Here is a 19,589-nt window from a genome sequence, read left to right as displayed (position 1 = left end):
GAGGAGGAAACCCTCTCCTAACGACGCAGGAACACGGTGCCTCGGCGGCACCTGTCTGCCCGCAGAGAGGGGAGGAGCCTGGGCGGCAGCGTGGGAGATAAAAGCGCAAGGCAAGGCTGAGGATGTGGAGGAAACTGCTGCCGAGTTAACGAAGCGTAACATGGGTAATTGGATTGTCAACAACGGACTCACATCCTTCATACTGGTGAGCGCTAATTATTTGCACTTAAGTAAATGCGTTCTTTTCATCTCGCGTCGATGGTTAACGATGGATTGACGCGCAGTGTTTGTGCGCAAAACGCAGAGTAAAGTGTTCAAAGCCTCGCAGGACGAATGGATGTGAATGACCTTTGCTGTGTTTGCAGGTGGTATGGATGGCCATCAACATCTTCCTTTTCGTGTGGTTTTACTTCGTCTACGAGTTGGGGGACGAGTATTACTACACGCGTCATCTTTTAGGGGTGAGTAAACGGAAGAGAACGGTACTTGAGTATAATTTGGACCTCCTCGAAATTAAATATTTCTATTTTATTTTCCACATTTTAGTTACTTTGCAGATTAAAACAAAATCTAAAACAATCAATACATTCTGATGTATTATTATTATGAGTTCCAATGACCCAGCAGTGTATAAAGTAGTCACTAAAGTGCTGAACATAATGCATAATGAGTACTTTTTCTTTTGGAACTCACAACATATTTTAATGTTAGTACTCTCAGAATTTTCACTCAAGTGAGATCTTGACTTCTAATTGTGGTAATAATATGTATTTGTATTTACACTGTAGTTGACAGTGAGTTAACGTGTATTTCCCTTCCAGTCTGCGTTGGCCTGGGCCAGAGCTCCTGCAGCCGTCCTCAACTTTAACTGCATGCTGATCCTCCTCCCGGTGTGCAGGAACCTGCTGTCCCTGCTGCGAGGATCCTTCGTGGTAAGACCGTGATGCTCGCAGCAAATGTCACAGAAGGGCGAGGTGCACTCTACACAATGCACTAATTATCCTGAGCTATTTCAACACTATTACTTTGGCATAACAAAGAGTATTCTGACCCCAAATCCAAACCCCAAAACTGGACCCAAATCCAAACCCCAAAACTGGACCCCCCCCCCCCCCCCCCCCCCCCAACACACACAGGTCAGGTAGGTTTCAGTCACACCTTTTGTCTCTCTGTTTTTGACTTGCTGCTTCCTTTTCTTTCTTTCTTTGCAGTGTTGCGGCAGAACAATGAGGAAACAACTGGACAAAAATATAAGTTTCCACAAGCTGGTGGCGTACATGATCGGTCTGATGACAGGTGAACTTATGCAAGCGTCTCTCTTTCTTTCTGTCTTTTTCATTTTCAAGATGTAAATTACAAATTGTCTAATTTATAGCAACATAAACGGTTCTTTCTAATCTCGCATCAGGAATTAATTTGGGATAAAAGTGAATGAGTGTGCTCAGTTTACCAGCAGGCTGTGGGTGTGGACTTGGGTGGATGGGTGTCACTTTTCTTCAGCTGAGAAAAACAAGACATCAATCAAACAAATGTATTCCGATTAAGAGATTGATAAGACATGGAAAATAATATTTACTTTTTTTACTAAAACTGTTAAATGTTAAAAAGGTAATTATAAATATTTTTATTTACAGTTTATTTAAAAGAGTTTCTCCAATTTCTTTTCAAATATAAAAGGGAATCTAGACGTTGAGATGCACAAAACAACATTTGAGAAAATAACTATTGTGTTAACTTCTCTTTATCTGTGGTTCTCACTGCTGTACTGACATGCATTTTCCATTGTGCCATATTTTTCAATAAAAATATCTATTAAAAAAAAGATAAAAGGGAATCTTGACCTCCTACACTGTAAAGGCTGAACGCTGACATTAAAATGTATTCCAGCAGTATTTTACCCATCATGCAGCTGCAGTTAAACATTGCCTCTGTGTTCTGACAGCCGTGCACATGATCGCCCATCTGTTGAACGTGGAGTGGTACAACAACAACAGACGAGGCGTCTACGACAAACTCGGCACGGCTCTGTCCAACCTGGAGGACTCGGGAGAAAACAACAGCTACCTGAACCCGATCCGCGTAACAAGCGTTGTAAGTGAAAGAAGACAAAATCTCTGATCTTCATCACCTATCGTACGCTCATCTCCATGTTGTCCTCCTCCCCCTCCTCCTCGCGTCTCAGGATGCGCAGCAGACCCCGACCTATTTCGTCTTCACCACCATCGCCGGCATCACCGGGGTCATCATCACCCTGGCCCTCATCCTCATCATCACCTCCTCCATGGAGGTCATCAGACGCAGCTACTTCGAGGTCTTCTGGTACACCCACCACCTCTTCGTCATCTTCTTCATCGGTCTTGTGATCCACGGAGCCGGGTAAGGGGACACATCATCTTCTGTCTCACCTTCTAAAGATGTCATTGTTCTCGCAAGACCGTGTTTCACCCGTCTGTCCCATCTGTAGGTTCATCGTGAGGAAACAAAAGTTTCCACCAGAAGTTCCACTGCACAACTTCACCTTGTGTAAAGACCGCAGTGATGAATGGGGACGGGTCCCCGAGTGTCCCCTCCCTCAGTTTGAAGGAGGGCCCGCACAGGTTTGTCTTTGACATTTCTAAACACTCAGAAGCTGCTTTTTCATCTGTAACTGCCTTTGCAACGACTCCTGATATCTTTACTTCGTTACAATGACTTTCTTCCCCTGGTTTGCTTGTTTTTAGACCTGGTGGTGGGTGATCGGTCCGATGATTCTGTACATCTGTGAACGTATGCTGCGTTTCGTCCGCTACATGCAGAGAGTCACATACAGGAAGGTACGTCTCTGATACACGGATCATCTTCTTGCCGAGTTGTCGTTTACGTGACGGTCACTTAACCTGTTTTGCTTCTTTTCTTCTTTTTTTTGCAGATTGTGATGCATCCGTCCAAGGTGCTGGAGCTGCAGCTGATGAAGGACGGTTTCAAAATGGAGGTGGGCCAGTACGTCTTCCTCAACTGCCCGACCATCTCCCAGCTGGAGTGGCACCCGTTCACCATGACCTCCGCCCCCGAGGAGGACTTCTTCACCGTCCACATCCGCTCGGCCGGGGACTGGACCGACCGGCTCATCGACATCATGCAGCAGCTCCCAGAGGGAGCGCAGGGACCCAAGTGAGTACTTCAGACATTTAAGGGAAGAAAGGGGTCGCCACCCGTAGATGAATCGCAACCATTTATTTGCCGTTCCTCAGAATGGGCGTGGACGGACCCTTCGGCACAGCCAGCGAGGACGTGTTCGACTACGAGGTCAGCATGCTGGTGGGTGCCGGCATCGGCGTCACTCCCTTCGCCTCCATCCTCAAGTCCATCTGGTACAAGTTCAAGATCTCCAACCCTAAACTGCGCACCAGGAAGGTAAGGACACGGATGCCCACATCGTATCTCATGTCAACCCGTCAGTCCTGTTATTGTCTCATAAAGAACGCCATCCACCCGTGTTAGAGGACAAAGTCACCAGCAGCTCTTTTGCAAGAGGGCCATTGTTCAACACGTTGCTTCCTGGTTTCAGATCTACTTCTATTGGCTCTGCCGGGAAACGCACGCCTTCGAGTGGTTTTCCGACCTTCTGCAAGTGCTGGAGAAGGAGATGGAGGAGAGAGGAATGGGGGATTTCCTCACCTACAAACTCTATCTGACCGGATGGGATCAGAGCCATGTAAGAGTGTGAATGAGTCACAGACCAAAGTCCAGATAACCAACGGAGAGCATTCAGCGAATTCATTGCTTTCTCTTCCTGCCCCCCCCCCCTCACATATTATCACAGGCTAATCATGCCTGGGTTCACTTTGATGAGGACACCGATGTGGTCACCGGACTCAAACAGAAAACCCACTATGGCAGACCCGCCTGGGACAAGGAGTTCGAACAAGTCCGCAAAGAGAACCCCACGTAAGATAACGTGCTCAAGTATAATGTGTTTGAAATACAGTGGATTGAGATTTTCCATTTTTAAACTGGTGGAAGAAGTGTTCTATGTAGAAGTACTACATCACATGTTAAAGTCCCGTATTCACAATCCTACTCAAGAAAAAGTATCAGCAAGATGTACTTCATCAAACGTAAAAGTAATGAAAAGTGCCATAGAAATAATGTTTATTATGACAACGTTGTGACTTTCCACCAACTGCGAGGCACTTTTCACATGAAACCTTTCCGCCTCTGAACTCTAACTCTTCGTGTCGTCATGTTTTCAGGTCTGTGGTGGGAACTTTCTTGTGTGGCCCCGCAGTTCTAGCGAAAGTCTTGGCAAAGAAATGTGCCAAATTCTCAGATGTGGATCCCCGGAAGACCAAATTTTACTTCAACAAGGAGAATTTCTGAGCGGAGAAACAAAAGCCATCTACAGTTTTGTGGATAGTCTTAAGAGAATGAATGATGACAGAGTGGCCTGACAACCTGTAGCACCAGCTAGGTGTGTTTGAGACAAAGAGGCAGGGCATGTGGTTTGTCAGCTCAGGGACCGACTCATTCTTCACATTCACAAGAATGTCCTCTTACTCACGGCAACATTAAGATTGACTTCTAGCAACGTCTGAGACTATAATTACAATTTTACTGTTACATAAGGCCCTCAAAGGTTGTTTTTCTTCAATCAATGGTACTCTTGTTTTCTACAACCTGATGAGCCTTGTTTTTTTGCACAGATTCCTTTGAATATCATTTAATTACATTATACAATAATCTGCTGGATATTTTCTTCAAAATGTCTTTTTTTCCCCCCCCTGACACTAGCGTCTTCCAATTTTAAGTCAAAAAGAATATTCAGTTTACTACCACAGATAAGTCATTTTGACTCGACAGAATTTGCATACAATCAAATTCACTGTAAATACTATAAATATCACGTGCTTGAACTTTTGTCACTTTACTGGTTTATCAAACGGTTTTCTTGGAAACAGATATGTAACCTGCCAAATTCGCTGGCATTTCTTTATGAGAGTGATAAGAGAGGCAAACCAAGGAGGAACCCTTCCCGTCACTTAGCCTGTGGGTTAATCATCCTCTAAAGACGTGGAAGGACTTACTGTTATGAATGCATTTCTATGTCAGTATTTGCTCTTTTAAAACCGCCTTTGTTAACAATTCTAAACCGATTTTTGAATAAATAAGTACAACAAGATTTTTCTTTTGTGTTGTTTTATTGACAAAACGATATCCAGACAAAGACTTTTCCAGAGCCGGTAACATGAAAACAGTCGGCTTTGGAGGAAAGGGTTGAGACATAACCGTGGTCTTTTTATCTGTTCAGCATTCATTATCCACTCCAATGTCTCACACATTTTAACTCCAGGAGCATCAACCTGATTCGTTCATACAGACATACAATATGATTTAATTAAAAAAAACAGAAAAACTATACAATATACGAAACTAAGATGAGACCTCTTCGGACCAGTTTGAGCTGAAGGTGACAGCGTCAGCAGGTTGGAGCAGTTCGAGTCCTGAAAACATAACGATACGTTTAATAAAAAATATATAAAAAAGGGAAAGAAAGCAGAGTAACAGAAATCACAGAGTTGCTCGCTGATGATCCAAGAAGGGCAAAGGTATGTAAACTGTCCACTTACCTGAAACCTTTTTGACCGTTTCTCAGTCGGACCATCAAGGTGCTCCTCCTGCAGTCTTTTGAATCTGCTCTTTGAGGATGAGGATGCTCTGCCGCTGCTCTGGGGGCAACATGGCGATCTGTTCTGGGGTCAGCTGCAGGACCTGCATAATCAGGGCAGCCTAGAGAGCGACAAAAAAAAATATGGAAACAATTTAAATATATATACTGTATCACATACTCAGAAGGTAAAAATGTTATTTTCTGTCCTCAAAATGAACCAAAAGGATGATGGGTGCTTATTGTTAATCTCAAGTAATCTTCACTGGTAACAGGAAAACCAGAATTCCTCTTGGCAAACGAGTCAAATAATTGCTGCATTTACATTCCTCCCTCAGAAGATACTCAGAATGACTTGCAATCAGTGAAGAAAAAAAGGGTTTAGCATTTTGCTCAGGGGCATGTCAACAAGCTGCTGACAGACAGAGGAGAGATTAAAGAGATTAAAAACACCGACCTTCTCCTGGTCCTGTGTGGAGACCTGGCTCTGTCCCGGACTGAAGCCACCTCCTGATGGAGGACCACCAGAGATACCAGGACCCTGCAGGACATAAGAGGAGCCCATTACAGCAGTGATTTCCTTCTCTCAAGTCATATTCACATGACTTTTGCACATTTATGTATGTAACAGTCTAATAATTGAGTCAAAAGGAGATTTAAATTCTCTGTGATATAACATTTTAGACTGTATTGTATTATATGAAAACAGTAAAATAATAATAATAATAAGAAGAACTCTTGATGGGAATTCTAATATTAATAGCATTGGTCCATCATCACCAAATCAAATAAATGTGTGCACAGTAGTGTTAATTGCATGTAGTCAGTTGCATTAAAAGACATTAGCTGCGTCTGTTACCGGTCTTGAGGGTGGAGGAGCGTTTGGACCCATGCTATGAGGGACGGGGACTTGCATTCCTGCTGCCATGGGAACCCTCTGACCCGTCACTGGACCACGAGCGTCCATCGCCCTCGGGTCACGACCTGCACAAAGAAACATTAATGTTCACACCTTGCAGAATATTGTGCAAATTCCTGGTGAAATACTGGTGTGTATGTTACAGACTTAAAGGACAATTTATTTTGAAAAATCCCTCTGAAGTGGAGAAAAAAAATGTTATCGCTTTATGAAACAATGAAAGATTGCGACATGTATGACCTTAAAAATGAACTAAGGAAGTATTAAATCCAAGGAAATAGAAGTGTTAACATAGCAGTGAGTGTATCAAACAGCCATTCTCTGGAACAAGAGACCTTTGTTTGGTTCGTCAGTGTGTGACGGGAAATGAACAACAAAATGTTGACTAATTGCACACAATCATCTCAAATTACACCATTACCTATTCTTAAACTGTGACATATAATTAGCGCAGCTACCTCTGGTTTCCATTGGGGGCCCACGTGGCTCCATCATTGGGGGCCCTCTGGGGTCACCCATCATGTTGCGTGGTTCACCCATGGGTGGGCCTCTCATGTCCATTGGAGGACCCCTCATATCCGGAGGGGGTCCGCTTGCCATCTGGGCCATGTGTACAGGTGGGGCTTGGTGGGGTGGTGGAGCTGCCATGTAACCCCGGCTGAATGCAGATAAAAAAACAAAAAACAAACAAACAGAAACATAAGGACAAACTATGTGTCATTCTACGAAACAACACAAACAGGCATTCTCCATCGAGGTAATGTGATGTGGGTTCATATCTTACTTGGGCTCTATGACCTCTCCAGTGACCGACAGTAGAGTTCCTCCTCTGGGATCATTGGGACCATCTCCCAGCAGGCCTCTGGGGGGGATGCCGCCTGGTCCTGAAATTATACATACAAACCCCATAAAAACACTACACCCTAAAAAGCTTTGTTTGTATTCACTAACCAGGAAATGTTTAATGACTAATCCATCAATAGGAAGACACTTCCTGGTGAGGGAGGACGGACACACACACACACACGTACACACACACACACACACACACGCAGCAAGTAGTAGTAACACACAGGGAGGTGTCAGGAGAGTTATCAGGAACACAAAAGTGCAGGGGGAAAATCCCATCAACTTCAAGAGGAAGATTAGAGTTTCAAACACATGGAAATCCATAAAATACTTTAAAAACTTTGATTCCCACAATGAGAATATGTCCCTACTTGTGTTTTGTGACTCTGGTGTTATTTGTTCATGGGAACATCATGACGGGAAGCATGCAGAGGTAAGTACATTGGGTGTGTCAGAGTTCCATTACCAGAAGGTTAATTCACATCATAGCATGAATGCCTGATGCCTACTAGATTACATGACAGCTAGAACAAAATAAATAGCAGAGAACCCAGTTCTGGTAAAAGAAGGAACAGGAGCAGTGTGAATTAAATGAATGGGGTTGGTCGGCGTGCATAAACTCTTATTTTTTGACTAACGTTGACAAACAAACAAGGGCACAACAAGAGAGAAGCCAAGAAACTTAGTTCTCCAAGAAAAAGTAACTGCTGCCTGAAATCACACTATGAACCAACTCTTTTCTCAGAGTAAACAGGAAGCCCCTTCTATTAGCACGAATGACACACGTCACAACTATCAACTTTCAGTGAAATTGATAAAGCAAACATATGACAGATCTTTCATTATATGTCAAATCCCCATTTTTATCTCTTTCCTGACCGTCATTGATCGTTATATTTACCTACTGTGCTTTTCCTACTGTGTGAATGTTAATCATTACTACGGCCACCAATAGTTACTGGACCATATTCCTTCTAAGTATTTTGATAGTGCCAATAGATTTGCAGCACATAAACACAGAAAAATGAGAACAAAAACCTTTTTTTGTTTGTTTGTGGGTTCATTTCAACTTAAGGACATTTACAGCAGGCGACAGAAGACAATTATCTAGCCAACCACGGCAGACCTCCAAGGTGGGCTAGTAATAATAACTGAAATGTATATAGCACCAAGGAACCCAAGGACTCCGATGTGGAGTGCTCTTTAGTATTGACAGCCATCCAGCTGCACAATGCAGTCCAACTAGAAGAGTGCTGAGGGAGATGCCTGCAGCATCGGCACTTGACACACACACACACACACACACGCCCAGACTGTTCTAGCTACTCTCAGATTTGATTTGCATTTTCCCACTTGACATCCACGTTACTGAGAAATGTGTGACAGTTAACCCTACAAAATCATTATTGAGGTAGTCAAATATATTGTGATATTTTATTGTCTCCATATTTCTCAACCCTATATTAGGAGCCAAACTTATCAAGAGTAGCTGTCAAACAATCATAACCCTTTTCTGTACACAGATTTTGCATATTCATATTTTGCACCACATGTGACCATTTTGGTTACTTTTTTGGGGGGCATTTGTTTATTTACAGTACAATATTAAGAGCATAATTTCTGCTGTAGATAATTTTCCTTCCATTACTGTCTAGACAAAAAAAAGGTTGAAAAAAAAAAGTCACTTGTGGATTTGTACACACACACACATGTATATCTATCTATTCTCTTGCTACGTTCTGCTAAACACAGCTTTGTCAACATCAACACTCAATTACTGTAGGGTCCATTTAAACTGTTTTTTTTTTCTTTTCTTTTTAATATTGAGATTTAACACTAAAAGTAATCATGCAAAAAAAACATTTGCGTCCTGGCAAATCTCCATAATATCCTGCACCTGTTCGCATGCAGTGGCAGGTCCATCCTCCCAGCCTCCTGTGACATGCCACATTCTGCTTCAGTTATGCTAATGCTCAGAGATCATCATCTTTACACAAATTGGCTAAACAGCTTCTTTAACAGCTGAATAATGGGTTCATATTTGATAATGGGGGACATGCAGAGTAACAAACTGTAGAAAGCTAACACTAAACCCCAGAAGTGCTCCGTATTTGGACTATGACCCGACTGGAGAACAGAGAGTACAATGATACCTTGAGGCCGCTCGATAGCAGCTTGCCCAGACGATCCTGTGGGAGAATGCTGAAGGTTCCCTGAGCCAGCATTAAAGTGAAAAGAACAGGAGACACAAGACTCAAAAGAGCAGAGCGGCACTTTAAGAGCATTTTGAAGTGTGCTCACGACAATAATGTAAACACACACGGAGATGAGGATGGAACTTGAACACTAAATATGTTGTAGGCTCAACCTAATGGCTGGGACAATTAATACCTATCATTTAGGGACGATAAATAAAGAGATTGTGAGCTGATTATAATCTCATAAAAAGCATGCAGACTACTAACAAGGCTCTGGTGACACCTAGTGACCCCCGAGAGCAATGACATGTGCAGAGCTTTAACAAAGTAATAGTGATGGGGCACTGCAGTTCTGCTATTGTCAAATTAAGTGCCATTTTAACAACTAAACATAACTTGGGACTGAATACCTTAAACCACTGCATTACAGGACATCCTACCAATGAAATGCATTAGTGTAGCTTTCTTTGAACCTGCTACAACAGCGATGAGGGGGGATTTTATTTGTACTGCTGCATGATGTTTGAGGTCACTTTTGATTGGAACAGATAATAAATAAAAAGTACACGTTTTTGCTTTTAGCCAGATCTATTTTGTTGATCTGCTTAAATAAAACACTGCACAGTGACGGTTCAGTGGAAAAAATGCAAAGCAAAGATAGAGGAGCCTGGTTTTGGAGCAGCTGACAGACAAACTGTGTTCTTTGTTAGTTTACTTTTAAAAGACGAAGACTCTTGGTAGCTGGAGTGCAGCAACTGAATAATAACATATACATAAATACTCACTATAGTATTAAATATTCTTACTTTGACATTTATCGAATATTGAATGTTTAACTACTTTTTGAGTTGGTGATGCAAGTATGCCTGTAGTTTGATGATGATTACCTGGAGGTCCACCTGGTCCAGGTACTGGAACTGGTACTGCTCCCGGTCCGGGCATTGGTCCAGGGACAACGCCCATGTTGGGGGGCTGCATCATTTGAGGGGCTCCATTGACATGCATTCCAGGCTGATCATATGAGAAAATAAGACAAGAAAACATAATTAATTTACCTTAAATTGTAACCTTGACAACCATTTTTACAGAATAAATTGAATGTGTTTGATTAACTCTGAGACTCAAGTGAGATCTCCACCTTTGATCAACTTTGTTTCATCATTCGTAATGAGCCATTGATGACACTACCAGGCTACAAAGGCAACATTGCTCCATATTTATTTATTATTCATTTTATAACATCACATTCTTTTTGAGGGCAGAGTGGGTGAGTATTACACAAGTGTAATGTGACCGTTATACCTACCACAGGCTGCGGCTGAGCCACGGGAACGTTGGGTGGAGCAGCAGGCGGGTTGACCGGCGGTGCTCCTCCAACCTGCCCGCTGGGAATCAGAGGCTGGACTGGAGTTTGACGGTGGAGCATTTTCTGTGTACGGAAGAGCATCTCTCAAAAATGTGCTCTGGTTCAAAAGTGCAGACTAGCATTCGGCTCTTCTGACTAATGACAAAGCAGGCAAGACAACCTCGCTTCAAATAAACATAAGATCATGCCAGATTTGACTAATCATCTTCATTCTCAATCTGGTCTCCTCTCACCAAGGCTATCTCGGGGTCAACAATCCGCATGACCACTTGGGCCTGCAACAGAGCATAGGCCAGCTGAGGGTTCTGCAGCAGCATGTTCCTCGCCTCCTGGGGACTGTTCTGCACACATAGCTGGAAAGAGAAATCACATTTTCACCAAACAGAATCTAGAAATTGGAACAACAAAACAAAACACATCGTGTTCTCTCACTTCCTGACAGGTTAGACATACCCCTGTAGTTTTTCGCTGCCTGCTTATTATTCAGATACATGTCCACAGCCAACCAGAGTGGCTGCATCAGCACAAAACATTAAACAACAAGGTCTAACGATATCCGTGCCATCAGGATCGGAGCCCAGACACTCGCACCCAGATCAGCATATGGAGCTGTCCCACCGACACAAGCGTTGGAGCAACACAACACGTCCAGTCGAAGGGAAAAATGTCTGCAGTGTTTCTTTGAGCCTAATGAAGCAGACTGCCAGATGTGCAAAGATACGGCAACTCTGGCAGAGCTGAGGGAGGCAGACTGTATAGAATAGCCTCCGTTAATGAAAGGGAAGGAGGAGCATCTACATGCACTTGTCATCCTGAAGGTGAACTGAATTTAAAGTAACATTTGTCACCAACTTTTTAAGGGACTGTGGAGAGAGAGAGAGAGAGAGAGAGAGAGAGAGAGAGAGAGAGAGAGAGAGAACCACTGCAACATATAGTATGTTCAATCACATTTGGATTTTCAGTTTTTGACAGAAAGTTCTAGTATGAGTTCTGTGCCACTGATGCTGGAGTCCCAGAGGTCTATTAACCCTATAATTTCCTGGCCCAAAACTGTGATTTTGTACTACTAACGTTCATCACCCTATCAAAGACTTGTTATCTTAAAATATGGATGTATGCTACATTTTCCTTTTCAGAACCAGGATTATTTGAAAAACATTATTTGATTAAAGCTTGCGTATAAGATTTATTATGTGTTATACACAGTTTACCTCGAAAAAAACTCCAGTCAAATGAGTAAAATCTCATTTTACAAAAGTATTCCACATAACAGTTACTGTAGCCAAACTAATCAGTACCATATGTGAGGGTTTTGGTGAAACTGACAGGAATTACTGGCTTACAGCTGCCTCATAACCAATACGTAAAATAGGCAAACATTTAACAACTGAGATTTAGTCAAAGTAACTTTTACCCAGGAAAACTGAAATCAAACCATGTTTCTAACCTTTCAGACCAGTACAATGTGAATTATTCACAAAAGCATCAAAAGAAATTCAGTCAAAAAAGGCAACTATACAGTGAGCTCTGAACAGCTTCTTCCATCTCCAAGTAGAATGTGACACAACCTAAATGTTATGCTCTCATGTTGATTGGATTACCATAATAACAGACAAGCATGACCGTTCATTTTGCTCATAAGAACCAGGGCTATTGATAAGACAACTGACTGTGAGGTAAACCAATCGGTTTGTGCGTTAGCCTCAATTAAACAGTGAGTCATTCCACTCAGATTAATGAGGGTTAGCGCTACTAAAGGTGGTTCTTCATGTCTATAAGGAAAGTATAGGACACGTAAATTAGACATGTAGCATACTTTCCCCAAGGAGGAGCAAACCAGCATACCTTCATCTGTTTCATAAGTTCAAACATCTGCTCAGGGGGCAGACTGGCCACGGCTCTGCTGATGGACTCTGGGGCTTCCTGTGGCTGGATGGTATCTCCATAAGGAGACTCGATGATGGGGGCTCCTGTTCCCAAACCTGTGCAAGACAGAAATAGCTGTAGCTTTGGCATAAACACCTCTCATTTAAATCAAATACAACACCTTAGTGTGAAACAATCACTCACTTTTGAGCTCTTCCTTGTTTTTCTCGCTGGCTGCGTTGTCAACACGCAGCGCCCGACCGCTGAACTCTCTCCCGTTCAGGTTCCGCATGGCACTGAGGGCCGTCTCCTGGTCTTGATATTCACAGAAGCCATATCCCTTCGGCTTCCCCGTCTCCCTGTCGTATACCAACCTGAGGGCAAGAAGACGCGTATCGTCATTCCTGATATTTCATAGTGGTCGCACCGGGTCTTTGGGGGCACATTATGAATGCAACCCTTTCACTCACCTGAAGCTGACAACAAGTCCCACTTCAGAGAAGATGTCTTTCAGCTGTTCCTCTGTGGCTTCATACGGGATGTTCCCCACTAGTATAATGAGAAGTAATTAGAAACGTTAATGGCAGTTAAAAATGTTTTACTTAACCGCTAGAAACTCGTTCTACTGGTAGCACCGTCAAGTTTGTTCCCTCGTTGCCAAGCTAACAGCAACACTAGCCGGCTACCTGTGTTAGCAAGCTTTCAGTCATTAGCCGTCAGTCTATCGCCTTATTATGCACCCTACGGATAAAACCGTCGGTACCGAGAAAGTAACGTCAGCAAACTTACCAAAAACCGATCGTAATGAACGGTCAACTGCTGGGTCTCTATTCGCGGCTACAGCAGCGGCGGCTGCAGCCGCAGCAGCGGCAGCTAAGTTCGCCATTTTGGGGACACAAATCAGTGTGACACCAGGAAATTCGCTGGAGGTAATATCCGGTTGTGAAGAAAGGCCACATTAAAATGCCGTACAGTGCGACCTTTCCTAACATTTTGACAGTTGACTAACGCGAGCGAAGTGTTTTGTCTTTGATAGTGAGGCTAAGTATCAATGAACAATTCACTGAAGGGCAGACAGGGTAAGTAGTCAGCACATGTTGGTAGGGAAACAGAGGGCGCTGTTGTCCACGTTTAAGTTAGCTAACCTAGCTGTACTTGTTTGGACTTCCAGCACTGTGACAAACATATGAAATGCTATCAATTGACAATTCCTCAGTTGAAATAAAACATATGAGAAAGAAATGCTACAGAAAATCCCATTCTTCTTGGAGAGTCATTCTTTTGAAGGTTAGCAAGCGAAGTTGTCTTTAAATTGTTTATGAGCTAACGTTAAATGTATAATGTAGTCACATTGTTGGTTGCTGTTTGTAAACACAGCGTTCACACTTAGCTCCCCCCCTCCTGTCCTAAAGAGAGCGAGCGAGAGAGAGAGAGCAGGGTGGTCCAACCTTCATCCTGCTGTGGACTGTGTGCTCTCTATGCTAGTGTCAGGCCTGTGAGGTCCCTGGCAAATATGAATGTGCAAAATAATCCTGTCAACTGTCTTTACTGACCCGGGAACCACAAGCCCTCATTTACAATAACTCATTCACTGACTCGTCCCATCTGGCTGCTGTTAGTGCAAGCCCTGTCTGTGAGAAAAGCAGTCACTTTGGCGCTTGTTTCATCTCCGCACTCGTTCTTGCAGGTCAGAGCCTGTCCCATGCCCTGAGCAGAAGGTCTGACTTGGGCTGCTGGAATCACTCGGTAGCGTTCCTTGCTCTCTCTGGCTTGAACTGAAGGTCTGACTCAGGCTGCACGCATCACTCATTCACTATACTAGCGTTACCAGAGCCGGAGCCCGTCCCCTACCCAGAGACTGAAAGAATCACTCACTCACTACTAGCTCTACCAGGGACGGAGCCCATACCCCCCACCACCCAGAGCTGAAAGTCCGACTTGGGCTGAAGGAATCACTCATTCACTACTAGCTCTACTAGGGCCGGAGCCCAGCCCCTGCCCAGAGACTGGCTCACTTAGTAGTTCCATAACACATTCACCAACCAATCAGTTGTTTACAGGGTGTGTTGGTCAGTGGGTCTTGTTTATTACTGCTGGAGTTTGTTGCTCCACCGACGTTAGCCACTTGCTAAATGACTCAATCAAGTTGCATCACCCAGATTGATAAGAGCTTTTTTTAATGGTCAGCTCAGGTGACAGGCCCTTCTTCTTTCGCACAGCAATAGCCTTAGAGTGTGCTACTTTGGCTGCAAATCTTTCAATTAAAGAGAGGTGTCTTTAAAATCAAAATGTGATCGAAAATGTGATTATAAAAGCAGGAATTCATTCATTGTGAGCGTTATACATTTATTTTACATTTTAGTTCTATTTTTTTTTTTTTTTAACCTGTAGTTTCAGGAATAGTATAATCATTTAAGTCTAATATATATATATTTGCCTTAAATATATATATACACATTTTTCATTTGTCATCTTTTCCTGCTTTGTGTGGGTTTTTAATTATTTTGTATATGATTTAGCATAGTTTCATGTTGACAAATAACTTTCTTTTGCATTGAGGGATGAATATGCCATATAATAATAAAATAATAAATTAAGTGATAACAATGGAGGTGAATTGAAAAATGGATTGATAAATGATCAAGTGATTTGATGAAAACAGTTGTTAACGGTTTTGTTATTTTTAGCATCAAGATGGGAGTCACAAACATAATTGAAGAAAGGGGTGATGAAATGAGAAGTGATGAAAATGCTTCTGAATGAATGATAAAAGTGTTTGTACATTGAAAAATAGAAAAATAAAGTTGATGGCCATTTTATTTTGAAACAAGTTTTGGTTCCAAAAACCACGCCCACTGACCGAGCTAGCTAACGTTTCCCCACGGTCCTTCCATCTCACTCCCGCCGCAAGGAAGCCACTTCGCTGGCGGTTCGGTTCGGTCCGGAGACTGGTTGACGCAACTAGCGCAACGTTGACGGGAGGGTTGGCAACTCCGGCTGTAGCAACTCGTATTCAGCCAGCTCAAACTCCAACTTCGGGGGTTTACAACGCGGTGGTCCGCGGCCGCGCCGTGTCTAACTGACTTATGTGACGACAGCGACAGAAAGCCCGGAAGGTCCTGAGCAGAGCGGGTCGCGAGGCTGCCGACAGGCCGCTGGAGTGAAGCGGAGCGCCCGCGGGGTACACTAGCTAGCTCGATCAGTTAGCCTCGGGTAGTCAGTCAGTGGGCTTGGTTTTCGATTTACATTTAGGGGCGGAAGTAACAAAATATTGCTTGCTTTAAACAATAAATATTAGTTGGGTAATGAATGATGAACGATCAACAGTTGATTATCAGATTTTTCAGTGAAAAAAGTCAACCAGGATTGTGAAATCAATTGACAATGTATCACTATTTTCAATTCACACACATTTTCATTACCTCCATTATTAATTAGTAGGCATTTTCGTCACATCCCTTGTCTTCAAATGTTATTTTGTCACTACCACCCTTGAGGCCATTTTCCATAAATGACAATTGGCAATTTAGTGTTGTGACTGATGAAGGTAAGCTAGGGGAAATTATGAAAGCCGGCTCTGTTTTCATCATATCACCACTGTTCTAATCAAATCAGATTTAAATTAATCAAACCACTTCCTAATTTATCACTTGGTTTTTCATTTTAACATCCATTTGTAAGGCTCAATTTTTCCAATTCAAATACAGTTTAATCACCTCCATTTTTATCAATTAATTTGTGTTACTTTCAACCTCATATATATGGGTTTCCTTTGCTTTGATATTATGCTCTGGAAAGCATCTTGTATCTTGCATTTCATGGTCTCTTTGGTTTGTTAGTTGCCTGAAAACTATTTTTTTTTCTTTTTAAGTTATTGGACACTGTAGTTCTTGGGCCATGAAAACATTTAAACTGCATTATATGAATAAACATTGTGTATTGTTTTTTTGTCTTACACGATGATGGACTCTTGTAGTACTGCTGTATATGTAAGATGTTTTGTATATAAATTGTCAAATGTATTTCTCGTAGTTAATACTGTATATTGGAAGGGCAAATGTCATGTGTTAGTAGGAGGCATAATAGCTTAAGCCCAGAGTAATGTCTGACATTGTAAAATAATAATAATAATAATGAAAGATAAAATAAAATACCTTTCTTTACACAAATCACAAAAAAATACTCCCTGGCTACATCATTATACAGTTCTTCCACAAATTCAACACCTTGAAAATTATAATATGCTATGGGACCCTGTGAGTGAGGTATATGGCGATGGTAAATGGCGATTTTGTATCCTCGGTCAAACCAATTTCGGTTGATAAATGTTATTTGAAGATAATTAGTAAATATAATTCGAAGCTGGAAAAGACTTCATGGTTCCACTGGGGCTCGAACCCAGGACCTTCTGCGTGTAAAGCAGACGTGATAACCGCTACACTATGGAACCCGCTGGCGGTGCTGGGTGATATGTCTGATTTTATATCTGCAAAGACGGCAACATTCCGCTGACATCCATTGTATTTTCGTGTGGCGTTAATCTTTAGCTCTCTCCCTGCTAAGTAGGTACGGTTTAGCGAAACGATATAGAGTGACTCTTCAGTCTCACCCGCAAGTTAGCTCGTTTGTGTCATAACCTAGCGTTACGTCTTAGCCGCTAGAGCTTTGTTGCTGGAGTCGTCTCGGGACGTTTTGCTTTTGTGTCCGATCATACGGTCCGATTGCCAACATCCCGCGACCGCGCTGCCAGCTATGAAGTCTCCTACATCTGTCCCTGTCTCCCACATGCCGCCTTCATGCACTGGAGCTGACATCACATAAGCTATTGATGCGTAGGCATTTGCATTTTTAGTTTAATAAGGCTTATCCACCCCTGAAGGCATAAATCGTGTGCATTTTCTTAACTTGTGATTTTCAACAATACCATTTGGTTGGTCGTGAAGCTGGATCATGTCTGATGCTTCTTACAAGCTTTGGTTACCGTAACCTTCTGTTTGGTCAAAAAGACAAAGGTGCCATGAAGCTGTCTTACAGTGGGACCCCACACATTAGAAATTAAACTTGAGTTTATAAGACAGTTAGTTGGTTCCCACATTGTTAGCTACACTAACTGCAATAACCAAAGTAGAGTGATTTGTTTGTTTTAATATTTTACAACTGATACACAGCCCACCTCACAGGTTTAAACATTAAAAAGCAATGGTTGTGTATTTGGCATTAAGTCAAACAACGCTGTAGGGAGTAACAGCATAACTAGCATAGAATTTCTCAAACGCAGTTCTAAAATTGTTCAACAAGTGCCAGCTCTTTAGGCCTATTCCAGTTGTTTCCTGTCATGTGTTGCACTAGCCACTTTTTTTTTCAAGCAGATTTTTGTTGCAAACTGCTATCATCTATGCATGACAGCTGATTTCTCACAGTGCTCCCACACTGTGGGATTCTATCAGTTATCTGCAAGTGTTTCTGCTGTGGTCTCTGCATCAAATGGATCTGTAAAATTCAACTTGAATTTCTGAGCCTCACTGTCACAATTCTCCTGCTAACTCCTGCTCTGATCTTCAGGTTGTGTGTCGGAATCTCTCTAAAGGGCCATCTCTGCTTAGTTTATTGGCATGGGGTCTGAAATCAGTGACCTTTTCGGGCCTGTTCTGTCCTTCAAGTTTTACCCCAAAAGACTTAAAAATTCTCCTCCTCTTTGTTATCCTTCCTTTTTAGCATTTTTGACTCCAGCACCAGTTCCTTGTGTGGAGCATGTGAGGTAGCACACCTTGAGAGGCAGCCAGCTTGTATTCTCACTAATCCAACATGGCTCCATCACAGCTTGCCAGAATGAATAGCCCAAGCAGATTCATATGTGTGCAGGATCAAAATTCAATGACATGCTATATATCTACTCCCCAAGCTCTGAATTTGAATGAAAATCTGTAAAATACATATATGTGCATCATATAACATATAATATTGTGTGTATCCTTGAGGTTTATAAAACATGATGAAAACAGTTCCTTCCTCATTAAATCTTTTTTTAAATATATTTTGTATTCATTATATTTTGTAAGTGGATTTTTCACATCCATATTATTATTGTACGCTTGCGGTCTTCTTTTTGGTTTTACCAAACATTACCTTCCCCAGTGGTCAATCAGTGAAAACCAACCATTATTTTTAAGGTCCCCTGTAGAGATGTTGACCTCTATCGCCATGGAGCTCACACGCATGCATGTGCATCCTCATGCACGTGCATGATACAAACAAAACTTGACCCACTTGTGAAAAAGTTGCTCCATACTGCTACCAGTGGTAGAAAGCTCCACAGGGTACCTTTAATACCCCGTTTAGACTGATGCAGTGTTGTGATTCACGTTTGGAGCAGACCCTCTACAGTCTTGAAACTCTTGCTGTGGGACTTTCAAATGTGCAGCGTGTTCCCAGTTTAACAGGTTACACCATTTGCTGTTACAGGCCTGTGGTCATTTTGATGGCCCTCTCTCGCACACGCTTGTGATTCCATTAATGCTGTACAGAGAGGCGAGCCTGCAGAGACGATCTTCGTCAACATGGAATTGCTTGCCATCTCTATCAGTGGTTTCGTCTTTCTATTCTTTGAGAAGCAATTTCAGAACGATCACCTGCCTTTCAGTTCTCTTACACAAAACATTTCATCAACCAATCCCAGTGTCTTGCCATGCAGTCGGTTTCAGTTTTATGTGGCAATGATTTCAAATACCCAACTCTGACTCTTCTGAA

General features: G+C 42.4%; 2 protein-coding genes across 3 annotated transcripts; one reads left to right on the top strand and one right to left on the bottom strand.

Annotated features, from left to right (window-relative positions):
- Window positions 1–50: 50 nt before the first annotated feature.
- nox1 (NADPH oxidase 1) lies at window positions 51–5,158 on the top strand. Its single transcript, XM_084010346.1, has 13 exons — window positions 51–205; window positions 366–461; window positions 822–932; window positions 1,212–1,296; window positions 1,943–2,091; window positions 2,183–2,376; window positions 2,465–2,597; window positions 2,721–2,813; window positions 2,909–3,150; window positions 3,231–3,393; window positions 3,548–3,694; window positions 3,803–3,927; window positions 4,233–5,158. The coding sequence occupies exons 1-13, from the start codon at window positions 161–163 to the stop codon at window positions 4,357–4,359; spliced, it is 1,710 nt and encodes a 569-aa protein (XP_083866472.1). The 5' UTR covers window positions 51–160; the 3' UTR covers window positions 4,360–5,158.
- Window positions 5,159–5,169: 11 nt separating this feature from the next.
- cstf2 (cleavage stimulation factor, 3' pre-RNA, subunit 2) lies at window positions 5,170–13,772 on the bottom strand. 2 transcript variants are annotated; one of them, XM_084010347.1, is made up of 14 exons: window positions 13,632–13,772; window positions 13,313–13,391; window positions 13,047–13,216; window positions 12,822–12,958; window positions 11,210–11,329; window positions 10,917–11,039; window positions 10,498–10,621; window positions 9,566–9,625; window positions 7,348–7,447; window positions 7,022–7,221; window positions 6,504–6,628; window positions 6,102–6,185; window positions 5,607–5,766; window positions 5,170–5,480 (listed from the first exon to the last, which is right to left on the bottom strand). In XM_084010347.1, exons 1-13 carry the CDS (start codon window positions 13,726–13,728, stop codon window positions 5,641–5,643), a joined length of 1,545 nt encoding a protein of 514 aa, XP_083866473.1. In that variant the 5' UTR covers window positions 13,729–13,772; the 3' UTR covers window positions 5,170–5,480; window positions 5,607–5,640. The 2 variants fall into 2 exon arrangements, with proteins under 2 accessions (XP_083866473.1, XP_083866474.1); XM_084010348.1 differs by lacking the exon at window positions 9,566–9,625.
- Between the last annotated feature and the right edge of the window lie 5,817 nt (window positions 13,773–19,589).

Source organism: Eutrigla gurnardus, assembly GCF_963514095.1.
Source record: "Eutrigla gurnardus genome assembly, chromosome: 5".
NCBI classification, from domain to species: Eukaryota; Metazoa; Chordata; class Actinopteri; order Perciformes; family Triglidae; genus Eutrigla; species Eutrigla gurnardus.
This window is presented reverse-complemented; position numbering and strand designations above follow the sequence as displayed.

Coding starts and splice junctions, on each gene's coding strand:
- nox1 (XM_084010346.1), top strand. CDS start 161: ATGGGTAATTGGATTGTCAACAACGGACTCACATCCTTCATACTG. Junction 462..821: donor ACACGCGTCATCTTTTAGGG/GTGAGTAAACGG, acceptor TTTCCCTTCCAG/TCTGCGTTGGCCTGGGCCAG. Junction 1,297..1,942: donor CATGATCGGTCTGATGACAG/GTGAACTTATGC, acceptor GTGTTCTGACAG/CCGTGCACATGATCGCCCAT.
- cstf2 (XM_084010347.1), bottom strand. CDS start 13,728: ATGGCGAACTTAGCTGCCGCTGCTGCGGCTGCAGCCGCCGCTGCTGTA. Junction 6,629..7,021: donor GCCCCCAATGGAAACCAGAG/GTAGCTGCGCTA, acceptor TTCTTTGTGCAG/GTCGTGACCCGAGGGCGATG. Junction 5,767..6,101: donor CCACACAGGACCAGGAGAAG/GTCGGTGTTTTT, acceptor GTCGCTCTCTAG/GCTGCCCTGATTATGCAGGT.